At 48.1% G+C, this 18,194-nt stretch overlaps 1 gene segment (V, D, J or C); it reads right to left on the reverse strand.

Moving 5' to 3' along the window:
* Positions 1-10,812: 10,812 nt before the first annotated feature.
* LOC109378627 (immunoglobulin heavy variable 4-59-like) lies at positions 10,813-11,284 on the reverse strand (the record flags this gene model as incomplete). The annotated part of the segment is given in 2 exon segments: positions 10,813-11,114; positions 11,197-11,284. Coding segments are annotated over 2 exon segments (348 nt in total), but the record flags the coding sequence as incomplete, so codon positions are not given.
* Between the last annotated feature and the right edge of the window lie 6,910 nt (positions 11,285-18,194).

An 18,194-nucleotide genomic window follows, 5' to 3' on the forward strand; every position in this document is an offset into this window, starting at 1 on the left:
TCCCCCAATTCCCCAGTGCTGTTCCCATCCCCCAACTTCCCAATAAAAAAAATTACAAAAAAATTACAAAAAAATTGTTCTCATACTACTTTCTCAGTACACATGCACCACACATATGTACACACACATTTCAGAAAAATAAACGCATCCACACATACTCAGTCATATAAAATGTGTTCTGAGTACACATGAAGTTGCATATGATTTCCTCTAAAATGTGTCCAGGTACCTTCCACATATTAATGTACTGTCAGCAATATTCTCAGGTCAGACTGTACTTCCTCCTAATGTTGCTTCTACATGTACTGTATAGATGACCTTTTACTAGAATTTGTTTTATATTTACACATCAGGAAAGCTGATCATTATTTATGTGGGGAAATTCACTCACATGATGGCACATTTTTTTGTCTATTGACGAGTTCATCATGACATTTTACTTGAAGTTGTCAAGCACTCATTTGCTCCTTCCTAGAAGAGCTTTGGTAGAAACTCACACCCTCTCTGACCATCACGATCACAGATGGTGCTTGTTGAACATCAGGCCCCAGGGAGTCAGGTGGTCCCCGTGGGCGGCCCCTGGATTCCAGCACGCTCCCCATACAATCTCACTGCAGTGATGCTTGACAGCTGCAGATCCAGGAGGAAATCTGGGAGGAGTTTGGTGATGCTCATCCCAGCGCTCCCTGTCACATGTCCCCACCATGGTGCTGGGGCTGCTTCCTGCAGGACACGGACCCCTGGAGGATGGATGTGGGGGATCCCTGTGTTTGGAGCACTGAGCTGACAGCTCTTCCTGGGAATCCATGTGGACCCAGAGATGAAGGGTGAGGTCCACCAGCCCAGAGCTTGACCAGTCCTGTCAGCAGATGGAGCCCGGGTGCTGTCCCTGGAACCAGGACAGGGAGAGGGTGTGGAACTCTGTGTCCACCTGTGAGACGCATGTGGAGCTGGTCACAGCCAAATCAGTCAGCAATGAATCTGTGGTGTTTAGACCATCAGTAAAAGGTTAAAAAGACACTGAGGAAAATCACAGACACTTAGAACGCATTGTTATTAGGCATAGTTTTTAAGTCTGAGACATTTTGTTTAAAAATTAAAAAATATGAAGAAACATGAAGACCTGGCCTTCTCACAAGAGTCACATCAATACAAATAGTATAACAACATTCAGACACACATAAATCACACAGACACTAATGTACACACACTGACACAACGACACACAAAATAGTACGTATTATGTAAAGCACACAGAGTTATATCTGCACACTAAACACAACACTCATACATGATAAAATGCACACGTGCACACAGACACACAGTTTAACGGATACACTCACAGAGACAGAGTAACACTTGCACACAAATAAAGGAGGAGGAAGAAGGTCTGTTAAAATATGTTTTCTGTGCAAGGAGAGGAAATGCCGGCTGAGTCAGGAAGCGTGTTCTCAGCCGTCCTCCGGTCCTGCTCCCCACATGGGCCCCTGTGACCGGGGTCCTGAGCACCCCCTGAGCCCAGCCCCACCCTTGCTCCCTGAAGTGGGACTTTGGTGTCTGTGGTGACAGTGCCTCCCTCCCTGTGGATGGACAGTGACATACGGCCATGGCCTCGGTGGTCACGGAGCTCAGCTGCAGGGAGAGCTGGTCCTTGGACGTGTGTCTGGAGTCACGATTGTGCTCTGTAGGGAAGTTTGGGGTGTGCACCACCTCTGGTTCCCGGGCACCCCGTCCACTGAAGCTCCTCCTGTACCTTCACTAGTCCTGAGACTGACTCGTGCAGCTCTCTTGGGACAGGACACCTGGGGACAAGTTGGAAACTGTGAATGAGGGGACCCTCGCCTTCCGGCCTTTTTACACTCATAATCTGAGACACTCACAGAAGTGAGTTTCCATCAAGGAGAAGAAGATCCCCAAAGGTGCTGTGTCCATGACAAGCCCCTGTCCTCTGGCTGACACTCACCTGGCAAAGATGGGAAACAGGTTTGCACTTCCTGGGAGCCTGGTCTCCTTCACGAGTGAGAAAGTCCTTGTTCTGTGAGCCACTAGGGCTCAGAATAGAGACTCAAAACATAAATGTGCACAGCCTCATAAACACACATGTGCAAAGACATTAACAAGTGGACATACATACTTGTGTTTAATCACAAGGCGTTTCGGTGAAGCAGGATCGACTCAGCATTTCGAGGCCATCAATACATACACACACTGACATGCATGTGGGAATTTATATGTGTACATGCACTCGTCCTACCTTTGNATTGATGCTGATTAATTCTATATGAGAAAATAGACAACCATGTCAATTCAGTCTTATTTTCCCATCAGGTGTCTGTGTCTCAGTGACATGTGACATAGTTCCAGTCAGGGAGGCAGGAGCGAGGGTCTGTGGTACATTCCTGGTTCTTCAGAAGTTAATTCCCCAAGAACCATCTCTTCCCTCTCCCAGTCCTTCCATGTCTGCATGTGACCCTGGAAATGTTGTCACCATGTCGTCTCATGACGGGAGTCACCTGGAACATGAAGCTGACTCACTGGGTGTATCAATCTGCAGAACTTGCGGGAAAATTTTTCATTACTTGCGTGTTTGAATTAACCAACAGAGGCCACACACGTCCAGGCTTCATGTTTGATTAGTTGGAATCTTACTTGTTGTTCAGCCAGTTCAAGGCGTCTTTCTTTGCTATTCCCTGAAATAGCGACACACATTATCTAGAGTCATAAAGTTAATTTATTTTTTTTCATTTTTTTAAATTTGGGAATTGGGGGTGGGGAACAGTGTTGGAGAATTGGGAAAGGGAACCAGCAAAGTTGTTGTTCTTCGACCTTAGTTGTGGAGGGCGCCAGTCACCAACTGGCTGCCCATCAGCAGCTCGTGGTCTCTAAGCTCAAGGTGCTGTGTTCAATCTTAGTTGCAGGTGGGCGTAGCCACCGTCCCATGGGGGAGTCAAACCAGCAGCCTTGTTGTTAAGAGCACACGCTCTATCCACTGAGCCATCTGGGCAGCACCTCACCTCAAGGAGCCGAGTTCAGTCTTAGTTGCAGGCAGGCTTAGCACATCATTAACAGGCAGTCTTGTTAGGAGCACGTGCTCTCACCAGCTGAGCCATCCTGCCAACTGTTGTCAGCTCAGCGGTAGCTCAGCTCGGGCGCAGCGTCACTGGCCCATGTGGGATCGAACTGGCAGTCCTGTTGCTCAGAGCCCGTGCTCTTTAGCTAACCCTTAACCAACTGAACCACTCAGCTGGCCCATAAACTTAATTTATTGATAGTGTGTAGAACACAAATCATGTGTGCATATGGAGTTTGTATCTTGCGACTTTCTAGATTTCACTTTCTATTAGTTTTCTGGTGCAGTCTTCAGGTTTTTGTGGTTAAGACCTTGTCACCTGAACATAGATAAAAAGGGATAAATTGACTTCTTGCTTTCTGATTTAGACACTCTCATTACTTTTCTTGCCTAATTATTCTGACCAGGACTTCCAGNCCACAATAATTGTGTTCCCTCTTTTTCCAAATATTGGAAATCTTTGAGAAGATCTGATTGAGAGGTGTTAATTGTTCTTTGAAGGTTTGTAGAATTGACATTGAATCCATCTGGACCTGGGCTTTTCTTTATTGGGAGGTTTCATTACCTACTTCAAATATTATTGAAAGATTTGTATCAATCTAGCACTATCAGGATCAAATTATAATTCAAGCAACAAATAAGTGGAATGAGAAATACAACTGTTCAACTCACAGGGTCTGGATTCAACAGTGCAATTCCCATGTGCACACACATGGTGCTGAGACTGCCAGCCTTACAGACACCCTAATTCCGCATCCCACAGAAAGATCTGCAGCATAAACTGACACGGGAACAGCTGAAGGTTCATGCACCAGGGAAACACCTGAGTCTATAACCTGCAGCTGGGGTTGGTCTCTGCGGGGTGGGGGGGGCCCTCAGGTGTGCAGGACCAGCTCCCACCTGTGACACATTGGGAGGCAGTAGGTGTTCTGTGAAGAGAGAAACAGTTACCCTTCTCCAAGTTTCTGTACATGGAGAGAAACCAATGAAAATGAGAACAACTCTCACACTGCAGTTAACGATTCTTCTTTTTTTAAGTGTTTCAGGTGTACAAAACAATGTAATAGTCATTTGTACCCCTCAAAAAGGATAACCCCTCCCCCAATCTATTAGCCCTCTGACATCATATAGAGCTGTTACAATTCCATTGACTCTTCCCTATGCTATACTCCACATCCTGTGACTATATATATATATTAAATTATAAGTGATTTTGAAAACGGCAACTCTCAGCCAGGGCACTCCACAGAATTAAGCAATAAGGTATTTGCAGAGAGTGTGGAATTTACAGTTGTTTGCCTGATGAGAGGAGCTGCTGGCCTGAGCTGAGGCAGGACCATGAGTCTGGAGAGGAGCAGGGGTGTGAAGACCAGGAGGGGCTGTGGTGAGCGCTGTCCTGAGGACAAAGCTGCACAGATGCCGGAGTCAGCACTCAGGGGACTTTGGCTGTGTGGACACCAACAGGAGAGCTCCTTCTGCCACAACGAGATGATTTGCTAAACTCTTGATTCCTCCAGCCCATAGAAGGTGGAAAAAGGACTAAGAAGGGAAGAAGGAGGGGAGTGAGGACCAATCACGTGCTGGGCAGGAGCTGACCTGCATCACCTCACTCCCCTCACAGCCACCCTGAGAGGGAGCGGTTATCTCAACCTGACAGGCCAGGAGATGGAGTTTCCATGCCTTTGCCTGAAGTCACACAGCTAGTATTTGGAGGGGACAGAAGTCAGCTCTGCATCTGTCTGGGGGCTCAGGCACACCCCATAAGGAAAGTGCCACCCCAGACTCCACTCTGAGCAGCCAGGAAGCTCTTGTCCATTGTGACCTGAGAGGAAGGGGACATTGGCAGAAACAGACCCCTGCTCTGGGATGAGGAAGCACAGATTTTAAAAGGCCCGAGCACAGGCAGGGCATAGAATTGGAGGAGTCATTGTCCTAGGGGTCTGGTGCTGCTTGTCCTCCTGTGAGGGCCAGGCCACCTGCTCCCTCCCAATGTGTCCCCATCCCCAGCTCCCTGCCCAAGTCCCACCCCAAAACCAGCCTGGGGGAGAGCCTGGCAAGCTGGACCATTAGGTTTTGTGCAGATTTCCTTCAAATAGAATGACCAGGATTCCACCCAACGCTGCAGGACTATTTGGATCAATGTCCAGGATCCCGTGTGTGCAAGGTCTACTGGCCCATGTGGGCCCGTTTCGGCCTCGGTTCTGGGCTCAGAGTTGTTGGAATCAGTCTTCATTTTAAATACCTGTGAAGTGGAGATAATAGCTGTTGCTGCCTCATCACGGCAATGGGAGCCGTGGGTGAGATGAGGCACGTGAAGGGCCTGAAACAGGATTCATCTCACAGTGAGCTTAGTCCCAGGGTCTGGGTTCCCATTTCAGTGCAGAGCAAGGAAACGCTCTTCTCTGCCTGCCATCTAACGTTCAACGTGGGAATAACACCAGGTTGTGTGTTATCAGAAAACATTGTTCTCTGCTGCCATCTGGTGTGCATCTTGGGAACGACATCCATTTGTGTCCCTGTAAATGCTGTTATTCTCTGCTCCCAGTTTGTGGGCGGCTTGAACAGCTACACTGCAGCTTGTTTCTTTAGACACTTGAAGTGCCTGTATCGTCACCAATATCAACTTCAATTAAAAGGGGAGAAAACTTTGTAAATTGTACATGAAAAATTTTTTTTAAGCTGAGCCATCCTGCTACCTGTTGGCAGCTCAGCGGCTGCTCAGCTCGGGCTGGACTCGAACTGCTGTTGCTCAGAGCTCAANAGCCCCTTCCCTGAGCTGCCAGATCCACTGACACAATCTTGAGTCCAGAAGCTCAGGGTTTTGGAGGCCTCTTACCTCGTCTAGGTTCCTCTGGTTGAAGGTGACACCTGGGAATCCCTGCATTGTCTCACAGCCCTCCCTACCTCTGCTAGTCAATACATTAGACACACACAGAGTGCGTGATTTTAGTAGTAATGGGCCTGCAAATGCCTTTATACGCTGTACCCGGTTCAGGGGCCGTCCCCCTCTTGGACCGCAAGCGTGGGTGTGTGACTTCTCTTGTAGATAAAACCCCAGGAAACGGGACATGCACAGACGTGGTAAGAACCTGCACCCTGACTCTGCTTTTCACACAGCCCATGGGACCCGTTCGTGTGTTTCCAATTATTACAGTGGAGGCTCTTCTTGCAACTTTCATTCTGTGATGGGTTCAGGAGACATAATTGATCTCCATTTTTCCAGATTTCCTTCTAAGAATGGGAGTGATGATTTCCATAATCACTAATGTCAGTGCAGAAAGCAGGTAACCCTCAAGAGGTCAATTTGACTGGTTACTAGAGGTGGAGTCTCACCTCACTAAGGGTAAGAGGCACATGGACAGACATAACTGGACATAATATCAATGAAAGTCTTAACAACTTCAAGTCCCTCCCAGGAAGGTGGAATCTGAAATGTCCAACAGGCAGGGAACCTGTTACCTCAGGTGATGTCACATTTGGAAGGGCCTCCGTGCCCCTGGCTGGACCCAGGCGGTGCACCTGCAGCCTCTTACCAGGGACAGGAGCTCCCACTCCTTAAACACACGCCCGGCAGTGAGAACGCTGTTTCCCAGGTGGGTGCAGAGCAGTGTGGGGGATGGAGGTGCCCTTGTCTTCCAGGAGGCACTGGACACAAGGCCCCAAGTCCCATCTGAGAGGCTCTGATCTAAGTGTGATGACGCCTCATTAGCTCTGCCTTCTGAAACCTGTGGCTGAATCAGGGTGATCAGGAGTGTGACTTATTTCCCTCTCATCATGGAACCTGCTTCACAGGCATTTATACCCGGAGAACTCGATATGGAGTGAGTTCTATCCCCCCATCATTCCCATGTTCAAGCTCTAAGACCTAGTGGCCTGTACTGGGAGAAGGGCTTGTAGGACATAATTATGGTTAAATGAGGTCATAGGGCTTGGGTCCTCATCCAATAGATTTGGTGGCCTTATAAGAAGAGGGAGAGTCAGAGAGATGTCACCCTCTCTCCACCACATGAGATGACAGTGAGGTGTCAGCTGTCTGGCCAGTATGACAAGTTCCCTCCAGTAATTAATTCATCTGGCAACTTCACCTTAGACTTTTCAGCACCCAGGATGTGAGAAAATAAATTTCTTTTGTTTAAGCCACCCAGTCATGGTTTTCTGATGGCAGCTAGAGCAGATGAGATGGACATTTGTTCCTGAGAGTGGGGTGCTGCTTTATCAAACACCTAAAAAGGTGTTAGTGACTTTGCAAGTAGGTAATAGTTAGAAAGCTGAAGATTTTTCAATATGCAAAAAAAAAATTCCAAGGTTGCTGTGAAGGGATGTTGAAGGTGACTGTGTAGGGAGGTCAGGAAGAAGACCGGGCAGCTGTTGAGAGGCCCCCATATTCTCAGAGAAAACGGGTCATCATGAACACAATGGGGGTTGAAATGGGGTCCTAAGAAGCCTCCTGGTGAGGCCTCAGATGGAAATGGGGAACATGTTATGGGTCCCTGGAGGAAAGGTGATCCCTGTTATAAAGCGTCGAAGGGCTTGGCTGCACTGGTTTCCCGTGTTATGTGGAAGGTAGAACTTGTGAGAGTGGAACTGCATATTCAGCTGAGGAGGTTTCTAAGCAATTGTAGGAGTGGCTTGGTTCCTCCTGGCTGCTGGTAGTGAAAGGTGAAGGGAGACGGCTAGATTGAGGATGGCAGTATTAATCAGATGCTAATCAGAATTTGGAGATTTGAAAAACTGTCAGCATATCCATATAGCCAAAAGCAAGAAAGCTTGTTGTGAAGAGGGTGTGAACAGTGTTGCTGAGAAACCATTTGATAAATAAAATCATGGCNTTTACACATCAGGAAAGCTGATCATTATTTATGTGGGGAAATTCACTCACATGATGGCACATTTTTTTGTCTATTGACGAGTTCATCATGACATTTTACTTGAAGTTGTCAAGCACTCATTTGCTCCTTCCTAGAAGAGCTTTGGTAGAAACTCACACCCTCTCTGACCATCACGATCACAGATGGTGCTTGTTGCACATCAGGCCCCAGGGAGTCAGGTGGTCCCCGTGGGTGGCCCCTGGATTGCAGCACGCTCCCCATACAATCTCACTGCTGTGAAGCTTGACAGCCGTAGATCCAGGAGGAAATCTGGGAGGAGTTTGGTGATGCACATCCCAGCGCTCCCTGTCACGTGTCCCCACCATGGTGCTGGGGCTGCTTCCTGCAGGACACAGGGGCCCCTGGAGGATGGATTTGGGGGATCCCTCTGTTTGGAGCACTGGGCTCACAGCTCTTCCTGGGAATACATGGGGACTCAGAGATGACGGGGTGAGGTCCACCAGCCCAGAGCTTGACCAGTCCTGTCAGCAGATGGAGTGCCCGGCTGCTGTCCCTGGAACCAGGAGAGGGAGAGGGTGTGGAGCTCTGTGTCCACCTGTGAGATGCATGTGGAGCTGGTCACAGAGCCGAATCAGTCAGCAATGAACCTGTGGTGTTTAGACCATCAGTGCAAGGTTAAAGAGACACTGAGGAAAATCACAGACACTTAGAACGCTTTGTTATTAGGCATAGTTTTTAAATCTGAGACATTTTGTTTAAAAATTACAAAATGTGAAGAAACATGAAGACCTGGCCTTCTCACAGAGTCACATCAATACAAATAGTATAACAACATTCAGACACACATAAATCACACAGACACTAATGTACACACACTGACACACCGACACACAAAATAGTACATATTATGTAAAGCACACACAGTTATATCTGCACACTAAACACAAAACTCATACATGATAAAATGCACACGTGCACACAGACACACAGTTTAACGGATACACTCACAGAGACAGAGTAACACTTGCACACAAATAAAGGAGGAGGAAGAAGGTCTGTTAAAATATGTTTTCTGTGCAAGGAGAGGAAATGCCGGCTGAGTCAGGAAGCGTGTTCTCAGCCGTCCTCCGGTCCTGCTCCCCACATGGGCTCCTGTGACCGGGGTCCTGAGCACCCCCTGAGCCCAGCCCCACCCTTGCTCCCTGAAGTGGGACTTTGGTGTCCGTGGTGACAGTGCCTCCCTCCCTGTGGATGGACAGTGATATATGGCCATGGCCTCGGTGGTCACGGAGCTGAGCTGCAGAGAGAGCTGGTCCTTGGGTGTGTGTCTGGAGTCATGTTTGTGTTCTGTAGGGAAGTTTGGGGTGTGCACCACCTCTGGTTCCCGGGCACCCCGTCCACTGAAGCTCCTCCTGGACCTTCACCAGTCCTGAGACTGATTCATGCAGCTCTCCTGGGACAGGACACCTGGGGACAATGTGGACACTGAGAGTGAGGGGACCCTCACCTGCCAGCCTCTTTACACTCATAATCTGAGACACTCACAGAAGTGAGTTTCCATCAAGGAGAAGAAGATCCCCAAAGATGCTGTGTCCATGACAAGCCCCTGTCCTCTGGCTGACATTCACCTGGCAGAGATGGGAAACAGGTTTGCACTTCCTGGGAGCCTGGTCTCCTTCACAAGTGAGAAAGTCCTTGTTCTGTGAGCCATTGGGGCTCAGAATAGAGACTCAAAACATAAATGTGCACAGCCTCATAAACACACATGTGCAAAGACATTAACAAGTGGACATACATACTTGTGTTTAATCACAAGGTGTTTCGGTGAAGCAGGATCGACTCAGCATTTCGAGACCATCAATACATACACACACTGACATGCATGTGGGAATTTATATGTGCCCACGCACTCGTCCTGTCTTTGACAGGTGCAAACTAACATGTATACACACACACTCACACTCACACACTTGCAAACAAATTGACGTGCACACACACACTGCCACACAACTTCCAGCACCTCAGGAAGGTAACCTGTCCCCAGGCTCCTGAGCTGCAGTTGAGGTGCTGGTCCCCAGGGCAGTGTGAGGAGCTGAACAGTGACCCTCAGGAATACGTAGAATCTTATCGCTGGGACCTGAGAGTGTTCTCTCATATGACAGGACTGTGCAGACCTGACTGAGGGTGCTGATGGGAGAGTACCCTCAATTATCCGGGTGGGACCAAACTGTCATCCCAAGTGTCCTTATCAGAGGAAAACAGAAGGAAAATGGACTGAGAAAAGTATTGTGATGGTGGAGACAAGATGATTGAGTGGGTTTCTACACCTACCTGCGTAAATGACGACCAACAGGGTAACCTGTTGCAGGGAGGATAGAGACCTGTGGATAGAGACCCTGGGGGGCTGATCCCCCGTGGGGCCAGGAGGGGCCTGTGTGAAGGAAGGGCCATGTGGGGGCCCCGTGGTCATGTGGGGGGCAGAGAGCCTGAGCTCAGCACACAGGGGCCTGGACTGCACTGGGGTCTCTCAGTGGAAAGTGTTTCCCAGTAACAGGGAGACGAGAGTCCTCAGGGTGGTTGCTTTATGAAGAAATAAATAAAGGACACACAGGACCTTGGTTAAGGAGTGGTCCCCGGTCAGTGTGACATGTCATCTACACACAGACACTGTCCCTTCTTCATATGTTGTCTGCAGTGAGAGTGTGAAACGAAGCCAAAAAGAAGAAGCAAGTGTTGTCCCTGAGGGCAGCTGAGAACTTTCAGAGGAAATCCCTGCTCCCAACAAAGAGCCCCTTCCCCACCCAGGACACACCTGTTCTCGTGGGTCTCGAGCGCCCCCTGCAGCCCAGCCCCCCTGTCCCTGCAGGGAGGTTTGTGTCTGGGCTCACACTGACTTCCCCTCACTGTGTCCCTCGCACAGTAATACACGGCCGTGTCCTTGGAGGTCACAGAGCTCAGCTGCAGGGAGAACTGGTTCTTGGACGTGTCTCTGGAGATGGAGGTGCGGCTCTTGAGGGACGGGCTGTAGTATGTGCTCCCACCACTACTAATGTACCCGATCCACTCCAGCCCTTTCCCCGGGGGCTGCCGGATCCAACTCCAGTCATAACCACTGGTGATGGAGTAACCAGAGACAGTGCAGGTGAGGGACAGGGTCTGCGAGGGCTTCACCAGTCCTGGGCCCGATTCCTGCAGCTGCACCTGGGACAGGACACCTGGAGACAAGGAGAATCAGTCTGTCACTCATGTGCAGTCACAGACATCCCATAGACCTGTGTCTGACACCTGAGACCTCACCTTGGGGGGCTGTCACCAGGCACAGGAGAAGACCCAGCAGCCTCATCTTCTTCTAGACCACAGCTCTGCCTTCCCCAGAGACTCTGCCCTGTGTGAGGAGAGAGCTATGAACTCACAGCCCAAGGAGGGTTTTACCCTGGAGCCTGCAGATAAATTTGCATGTGGGGCAGCCTGGTCCTGACAAGTGGGGAGGGACTGAGTCAGGCTCCCCTGGTCCTTCTGAGCCTCCTCCGTGTGTCTTCAGTCGCACACAGGAACTGTGTGAGTCTGGGATGGGAGGCACTTGGGTCATGAGGCACATTACAAACAGGCCTAAGAAGTCCCACCTTTTCGAGAATAAGAGTGAATGTGTAATCTTATGGATTTTCAAGTAGATAGTACAAAGGATTGGCTTTAGGTCAAAATATCCACTATAACCTCAAATATGAACATATCCAGGATGGACATGATTTTATAATGATACTATGACATCAAGTAATATGTTGATTTCACGTGTGTGGTAAACATGATCCCAAAATGTAAGACTGTTTTTCCCAAGAACTACCCCTTTGGTAGGAGTAACAAAAAGCACAGGCAGGCTTGGAGACCCTTCATTCTTAATGCGTGGGGTTTAAATTTGTGTCTAAGGCTCTTGTGCAAATACTTTCCTTAAGCCACCCTAAGTCATGTCCCAGGAACCCTCTCCAATTACATCAGAGAGAATCACATGTGTGTATGGAGAAGAGACAAAAATAGAAACAGCCACTAAGCATCTCTGTAACCCCACACCTGACAAATATTGAAATGACATGTGCAGAGTATAACTGACCCAGTTTATCAGAGTCTGTATTAACAGTTACTGGGTGTTCAGAGGTAGGAGGGTGGGGAGGAGCCTGAACATAGATTTGGTCATAGGAAAGGACACTGTGACCCCAAAAAGACCCCTCTCCCCCATTCACCCCCCCGCCCCCACCCCTGATCTGGGCCCTGCAGTCATAGGGTCCTCGGCTTCTGCACAACATGTGAAGTTCTTTATATTCAGGATACAGCACTTTACAAGATACTATTTGAAACTATTTCCTGCAGCCTCTGCTCGTCTTTTCATTCTCTGAACAGTGTCTAAGTGGGACACAAACTTTTAACTTTACCCATGTTCAATTTATTAATATTTTAGTTAATGGATTTCACTTTTCAGGATTATCTCAAAATTCATCATACAGCTCACTCTCCCAAGAATATACCCCATTGTTTTTTTCTAGGCTTTTAATGAGGAAAGTCGTATCCTGTGTTCACAGAGAAGAGTGGCGATCCTGGGGTTATAAACGATGAGCAGTCTCTGCAGGGAGGCAGCTCGCTCCCTGAAAAGTGCTGCTCAGAGACCAGGCAGGTGAGCTTCCAGGTGAGACAGAGCCTGGCCCTTCTCTCCGATGGTCAGGATCAGTGCTCGACAAGGCGAGTCCATCACGAGTATTTCAATTTCATGGAGCTTTCCAGTTGCTAATATACAGAATTAACATTTTGTCCACACACATTTTATTATTTAAAAAAAGCACATTAAACATCTCCTCATTGCCAAACTTCATGATCATAATTTCACGTGCAGTCAGGCACCACATAACACTCCACATATACGATGGCCGTCCCATAAGGTTATAATGGAGATGAAATTTCTGGTCACCTCGTGAAGTCATAGCCATTGTAATGTCAGCACCACACCTTGCTCAGGTGCGTGGTGATGCTGGTGCAAACAAACCTCCGCACTGCCAGTTGCATCAAGTCACAGCACATGTGGTCACAGTAGCAGGCTGTACCATCTGGGCTGTGTGAGTGCACCCTGTGATATTCTCATAGTGATAAATCTGCAAAAATGCATTATTCCATCCTTAGGTGTTGCATGGGTATAAAGAACTTTGGATGACAGCTTTGCTGGAAACGTAATCCCACGTAGAGGACTTGCCTTCATAGGCTCCCATTTCTTTTACTTTAAGTAATTACGACATTACTTTTATCTGAGTAACTACCTCCAACGTATAGGGAGGCTCAGAGACGCCTGATTATTGATATTGAAAGTTTTATAATAGTGAATTGTCTTATTATTATTGTATAGTAAACGCTTGATATATTCTCTATTTCAACAGCTTTATAAGATACATAAGATTTAATTATATTTTATATTTTCTTGCTTTAAGTGAATTCTCCTAAATGAATCTTTCAAATCTTAGACTAATTAAAAATTTGGATGGACCTATATGCATTGATTTCTTTCAACCTGTGGTTTCTGGGTCATGTGTTATAAACTACAGGTTTATTCAAGGTAACACGTATCCTGTCCCATTGATCTGTGTCTATCTCCCCACCAGTGCCACTCCGTCTGTGTTATTGTGGGTGTTAGTCAGTCACTTCCAACTTGTACAAAGGTTTCAGTTATACCTGGGAATTATAAAATGTGCTGGTAAAGGTGGATTTCTGGATGTTCTTGACAGGACTTCAGGCAGAGCCTCCATCGTTATCCGGTATCATCCGTGAGTCCCAGGCAGCAGCACCCTGATCTAAGGATCTCAACCTCTCCGTCTTTTGTCACTGATGGAGACATCAATCAGGTCACAGAACTTCAGGGACAGAGAGTCTGTGGATCTGGGAGTGAGATTGCTTGTGTCTCACGGGTGTGTGTTTCATGGCCATGGTTTCCTNAGTGAGATTGCTTGTGTCTCACGGGTGTGTGTTTCATGGCCATGGTTTCCTCGTCAATCTCTGTTGTCCATAATGATAGCCAGTGTTGGGTTGCGATGACCGATGGTCATTTGCAAAATGGAGTGGAGGGCAGGACAGTCCACCCCATAACAGGGCTGGCCTTGTTCTCCGTCCCCAGCTCATGATGAGCACAGAGGCTACACCACAGCCCTGAGAGAGACTCCACCTCTGTCCTGATGACAGAAAAAGCAGGGAGCCGAGGGAAGTTAGAAACCTGATCTGTGTGAGCAGAGAGGGAACAGTTCATGACCACTGTGGTAACATCTGCGTAACATCTGTGGGATTTGAATAAATAGAAAGTATTTAATTCAACAAGAATTAATCTCCCTCTGGACTTGTCTGAGTCCCTTCAACTTTGCCACATGAGTGAAGGCTCAGTCCCCTCCATCAGGCCATTAGGATTTCCAAGAGAAAGCTTTAAATACATAGTTAACTGAACTTTTCTTGTTTAGGGAATATTGGTTCTGACACCTGCAGTGGCAACCCTTGTCCCAGGGCCACAACATCCAGTAGGAGAAAGGACAGTCGAGCTGATGTGGGGATGACAAGCCCCCCTGGGATGCGATCCTCACTGTGAAGCCCCCATTGAATGACACGGAGACCTCCTCAGCCTATTCTGGGCTTTGAATTGAATGTCTCAATTCTGGGGTCAGAGTGTGTTCCTGGATTTTTAAAATTTCAGATTGGTAAAACCATCCTGTCATCCAGATTGTTTCTATTAAGACACCCTGAAGTCCTAGAAAATAAAAGTTTAAATTTGATTTTATAGTGCACTGTGTTTATTAAATTCTCCCAATAGAAAAGGCTATTTATAGACACTTCAGCAATCCTTGTCCAAATCTTGTTTTAGATAACTTTTAAATAGGAAAGAAACCCCAGGCCCTCAGAGGAAGCCCCTCCCCTTCCCCTCCCCACCTGCTCCTGGGGCTGCAGCCCCTGCTGGGTGGGTTCTGAGCGCCCCCTGCAGCCCAGCCGACCACCAGTCAGCTCTCACTACATGAGATTTCCAGGGAAGTTCAGAGGAGGAAACTTTTGGGGCCCAGTGCAGGCTTCCCCAAAATACCCCACAATGGTGTATAACTACTTAGAATGAGTTACTTAAAAAGCAGCCAGAGCAGGAAAAGCACATGGACCCCTCTTTGTGTCCTTGAAAAAAGCAAATAAATCTCCTTTGTGTAAGGGACTGTCCTTGGTCCTAAGGGGGTCTCATAAGGTATCAAGGCCTCAGCTTGCAAAGACAGTGACTATGACCTTGTACGATGAAAGGAATTATTGAAAATGTGATACATTAAAAACCTTCAGATGGAGAGACTGTGTGGACTTCAGCATGGACACTGATGCCCACACAGCATCCTCAGAACAGCAACTTTGAGGGAAATTCTGCCCAAGGGAAGAAAGCCACACACAGCTGGATGGGACGTGTAGGGACCTGCCATGAGCACCAAATGCAAGGGACGCAGCTCTGATGATGGGACGAGCCCCTGCAGCCTCTGAGAGACGCATGGCCCTGGGGACACTGTGATTTAGACCCAGTTCAGCTCTTTTCCTGAACAGTAAGATGAAAAGTCTGCCTTTCAAACCCGACTTGTGATGATTTTGCAGAGTTTCCAGAGACACCAACATGCAGGGTCTACACATCCATCATGACTGTGGACACCTGCATTCTCCAATGACTAATTTTGGGCAGAGTAGTGTCTCAGGCTTCTGTGTCCTCTGTCTTCCATTCTGTTTCCTGTTGTGACCCTTAGACTGTGATGCAGTTTATCTTCTCTGACCACAGAGAGGGAGCCGCCTGCTCTTGCTCAAAGCAGAAGGTTCTGGCATCTTGTGAGGACTCAGTTCAGGGATGTCATGTTCCAATCCACCATCATGGTGACATTTACAGCATGAAAAGAGGAGAACACTACAGAAAATTTATTTAGTTATTTTTTCTCCTCCTGGAAGTTGCCTTGCCAGCACAGCACTGAAAATATTTCATAGATAATTAATGACAGCAGTTCCTTGTCTCTATATCCATAACACTAAGTCAAAGAAAGGCTGTGCCCAGCTGCCCCTGTCATCTCCTCAGCCCCGCACAGCTGTCCTCTCCCTCAGGGTTTCTGACACTCTCAGGATGTGGTTCATCACACTGTGTGTCTCGCACAGTAATACACGGCCGTGTCCTCAGGTCTCAGGCTGCTCAGCTCCATGTAGNGGAGGGCAGGACAGTCCACCCCATAACAGGGCTGGCCTTGTTCTCTGTTCCCAGCTCATGGTGAGCCCAGAGTCTACACCACAGCACTGAGAGAGACCTCACCTCTGTCCTGATGACAGAAAAAGCAGGGAGCCGAGGGCAGTTAGAAACCTGATCTGTGTGAGCAGAGAGGGGACAGTTCATGACCACTGTGGTAACATCTGCGTAACATCTGGGGGTTTGGATGAATAGAAAGTATTTAATTCAACAAGAAGTAATCTCCCTCTGGACTTGTCTGAGTCCCTTCACCTTTGCCACATGGGTGAAGCCCAGTCCCCTCCATCAGGTCGTTAGGATTTCCGAGAGAAAGATTTGAACACATAGCTAACTGAGCCTTTCTTGTTTAGGGAACACTGCTTCTGACACCTGCAGTGGCAACCCTTGTCCCAGGGCCACGGCATCCAGTAGGAGAAAGGACAGTCGAGCTGATGTGGGGATGATAAGCCCCCCCAAGATGCGATCCTCACTGTGAACCCCCATTGAATGACACGGAGACCTCCTCAGCCTGTTCTGGGCTTTGGTCTGAATGTCTCAATTCTGGGGTCAGTGTGTGTTCCTGCATTTTGAAATTTTCAGATTGGTAAAACCACCCTGTCATCCAGATTGTTGCTAGTAAGACATCCTGAAGTCCTGGAAATTCAAATTTTAAATTTGATTTTATTGTGCAATGTGTTTGGTAAATTCTCCCAATAGAATAGGCTATTTAGAGACACTTTGGAAGTCTTTGCCCAAATCTTGTTTTAGATGTTTTTATAAACAGGAAAGAAACCCCAGGCCCTGAGAGGAAGCCCCTCCCCTTCCTCTCCCCACCTGCTCCTGGGGCTGCAGCCCCTGCTGGGTGGGTCCTGAGCGCCCCCTGCAGCCCAGCCAGCCACCAGTCCAGCTCTCACTACATGAGATTTCCAGGGTCATTCAAAGGAGGAAACTTTTGGGGCTCAGGGCCGTCCTCCCCAAAATATCCCATAATGGTGTATAACTATTTAGAATGAGTTACTTAAAAAGCAGCCAGAGCAGGAAAAGCACATGGATCCTCCTTTGTGTCCTTGAAAAAGGCAAATAAATCTCCTTTGTGTAAGGGACTGTCCTTGCTCCTAAGGGGGTCTCATAAGGTATCAAGGCCTCAGCTTGCAAAGACAGTGAGTATGACCTTGTATGATGAAAGGGATTATTGAAAATGTGATACATTAAAACCTTCAGATGGAGAGACTGTGTGGACTTCAGCATGGACACTGATGCTCACACACCGTCCTCGGAACAGGAAGGTGGGGGATTTCCTGTCCCAGGGAAGAAAGTCACACACAGATGGATGGAATGTGTAGGGACCTGCCATGGGCCCCAAATGCACAGGATGCAACTCTGATGAGGGAATGAAACCCTGCAGCCTCTGGTAGACACACGGCCCTGGGGACACCGTTCAGCTCTTTTCCTGACTAGTAAGAGGATAAGTCTGCCTTTCAAACCTGAGTTGTGTTTTTGGACAGTTTCCAGAGACACCAACGTGCAGGGTCTACACGTCCACACATGACTGTGGACACCTGCGTTCTCCAATGACTATTTAGGGGCGGGGATATCTCAGGGCTTCTGAGTCCTCCGTCCTCCATTCCGCTTTCCGTTTTGACCCTTAGACTGTGATGCAGTTTATCTTCTCTGACCACAGAGAGGGAGCCGCCTGCTCCTGCTCAAAGGAGAAGGTTCTGGCATCTTGTGAGGACTCAGTTCAGGGACGTCATGTTCCAATCCACCATGATGGTCATATTTACACCAAGAAAATAACACCACAGAAAGTTTAGCTATTGTTCTCCTCCTGGTAGTTGCTTTGCCAGCACAGCACTGAAAATATTTCGTATATGATTAATGACAGTAGCTCCTTCGTCTCTATATCCATAACACTAAGTCAAAGAAAGGCTGTGCCCAGCTGCCCCTGTCATGTCCTCAGCCCCACACAGCTGTCCTCTCCCTCAGGGTTTCTGACACTCTCAGGATGTGGCTCATCACACTGTGTGTCTCGCACAGTAATACACGGCCGTGTCCTCAG

The sequence above is a fragment of the Hipposideros armiger genome, unplaced genomic scaffold, assembly GCF_001890085.2.
Source record: "Hipposideros armiger isolate ML-2016 unplaced genomic scaffold, ASM189008v1 scaffold_2295, whole genome shotgun sequence".
Taxonomy (NCBI): Eukaryota; Metazoa; Chordata; class Mammalia; order Chiroptera; family Hipposideridae; genus Hipposideros; species Hipposideros armiger.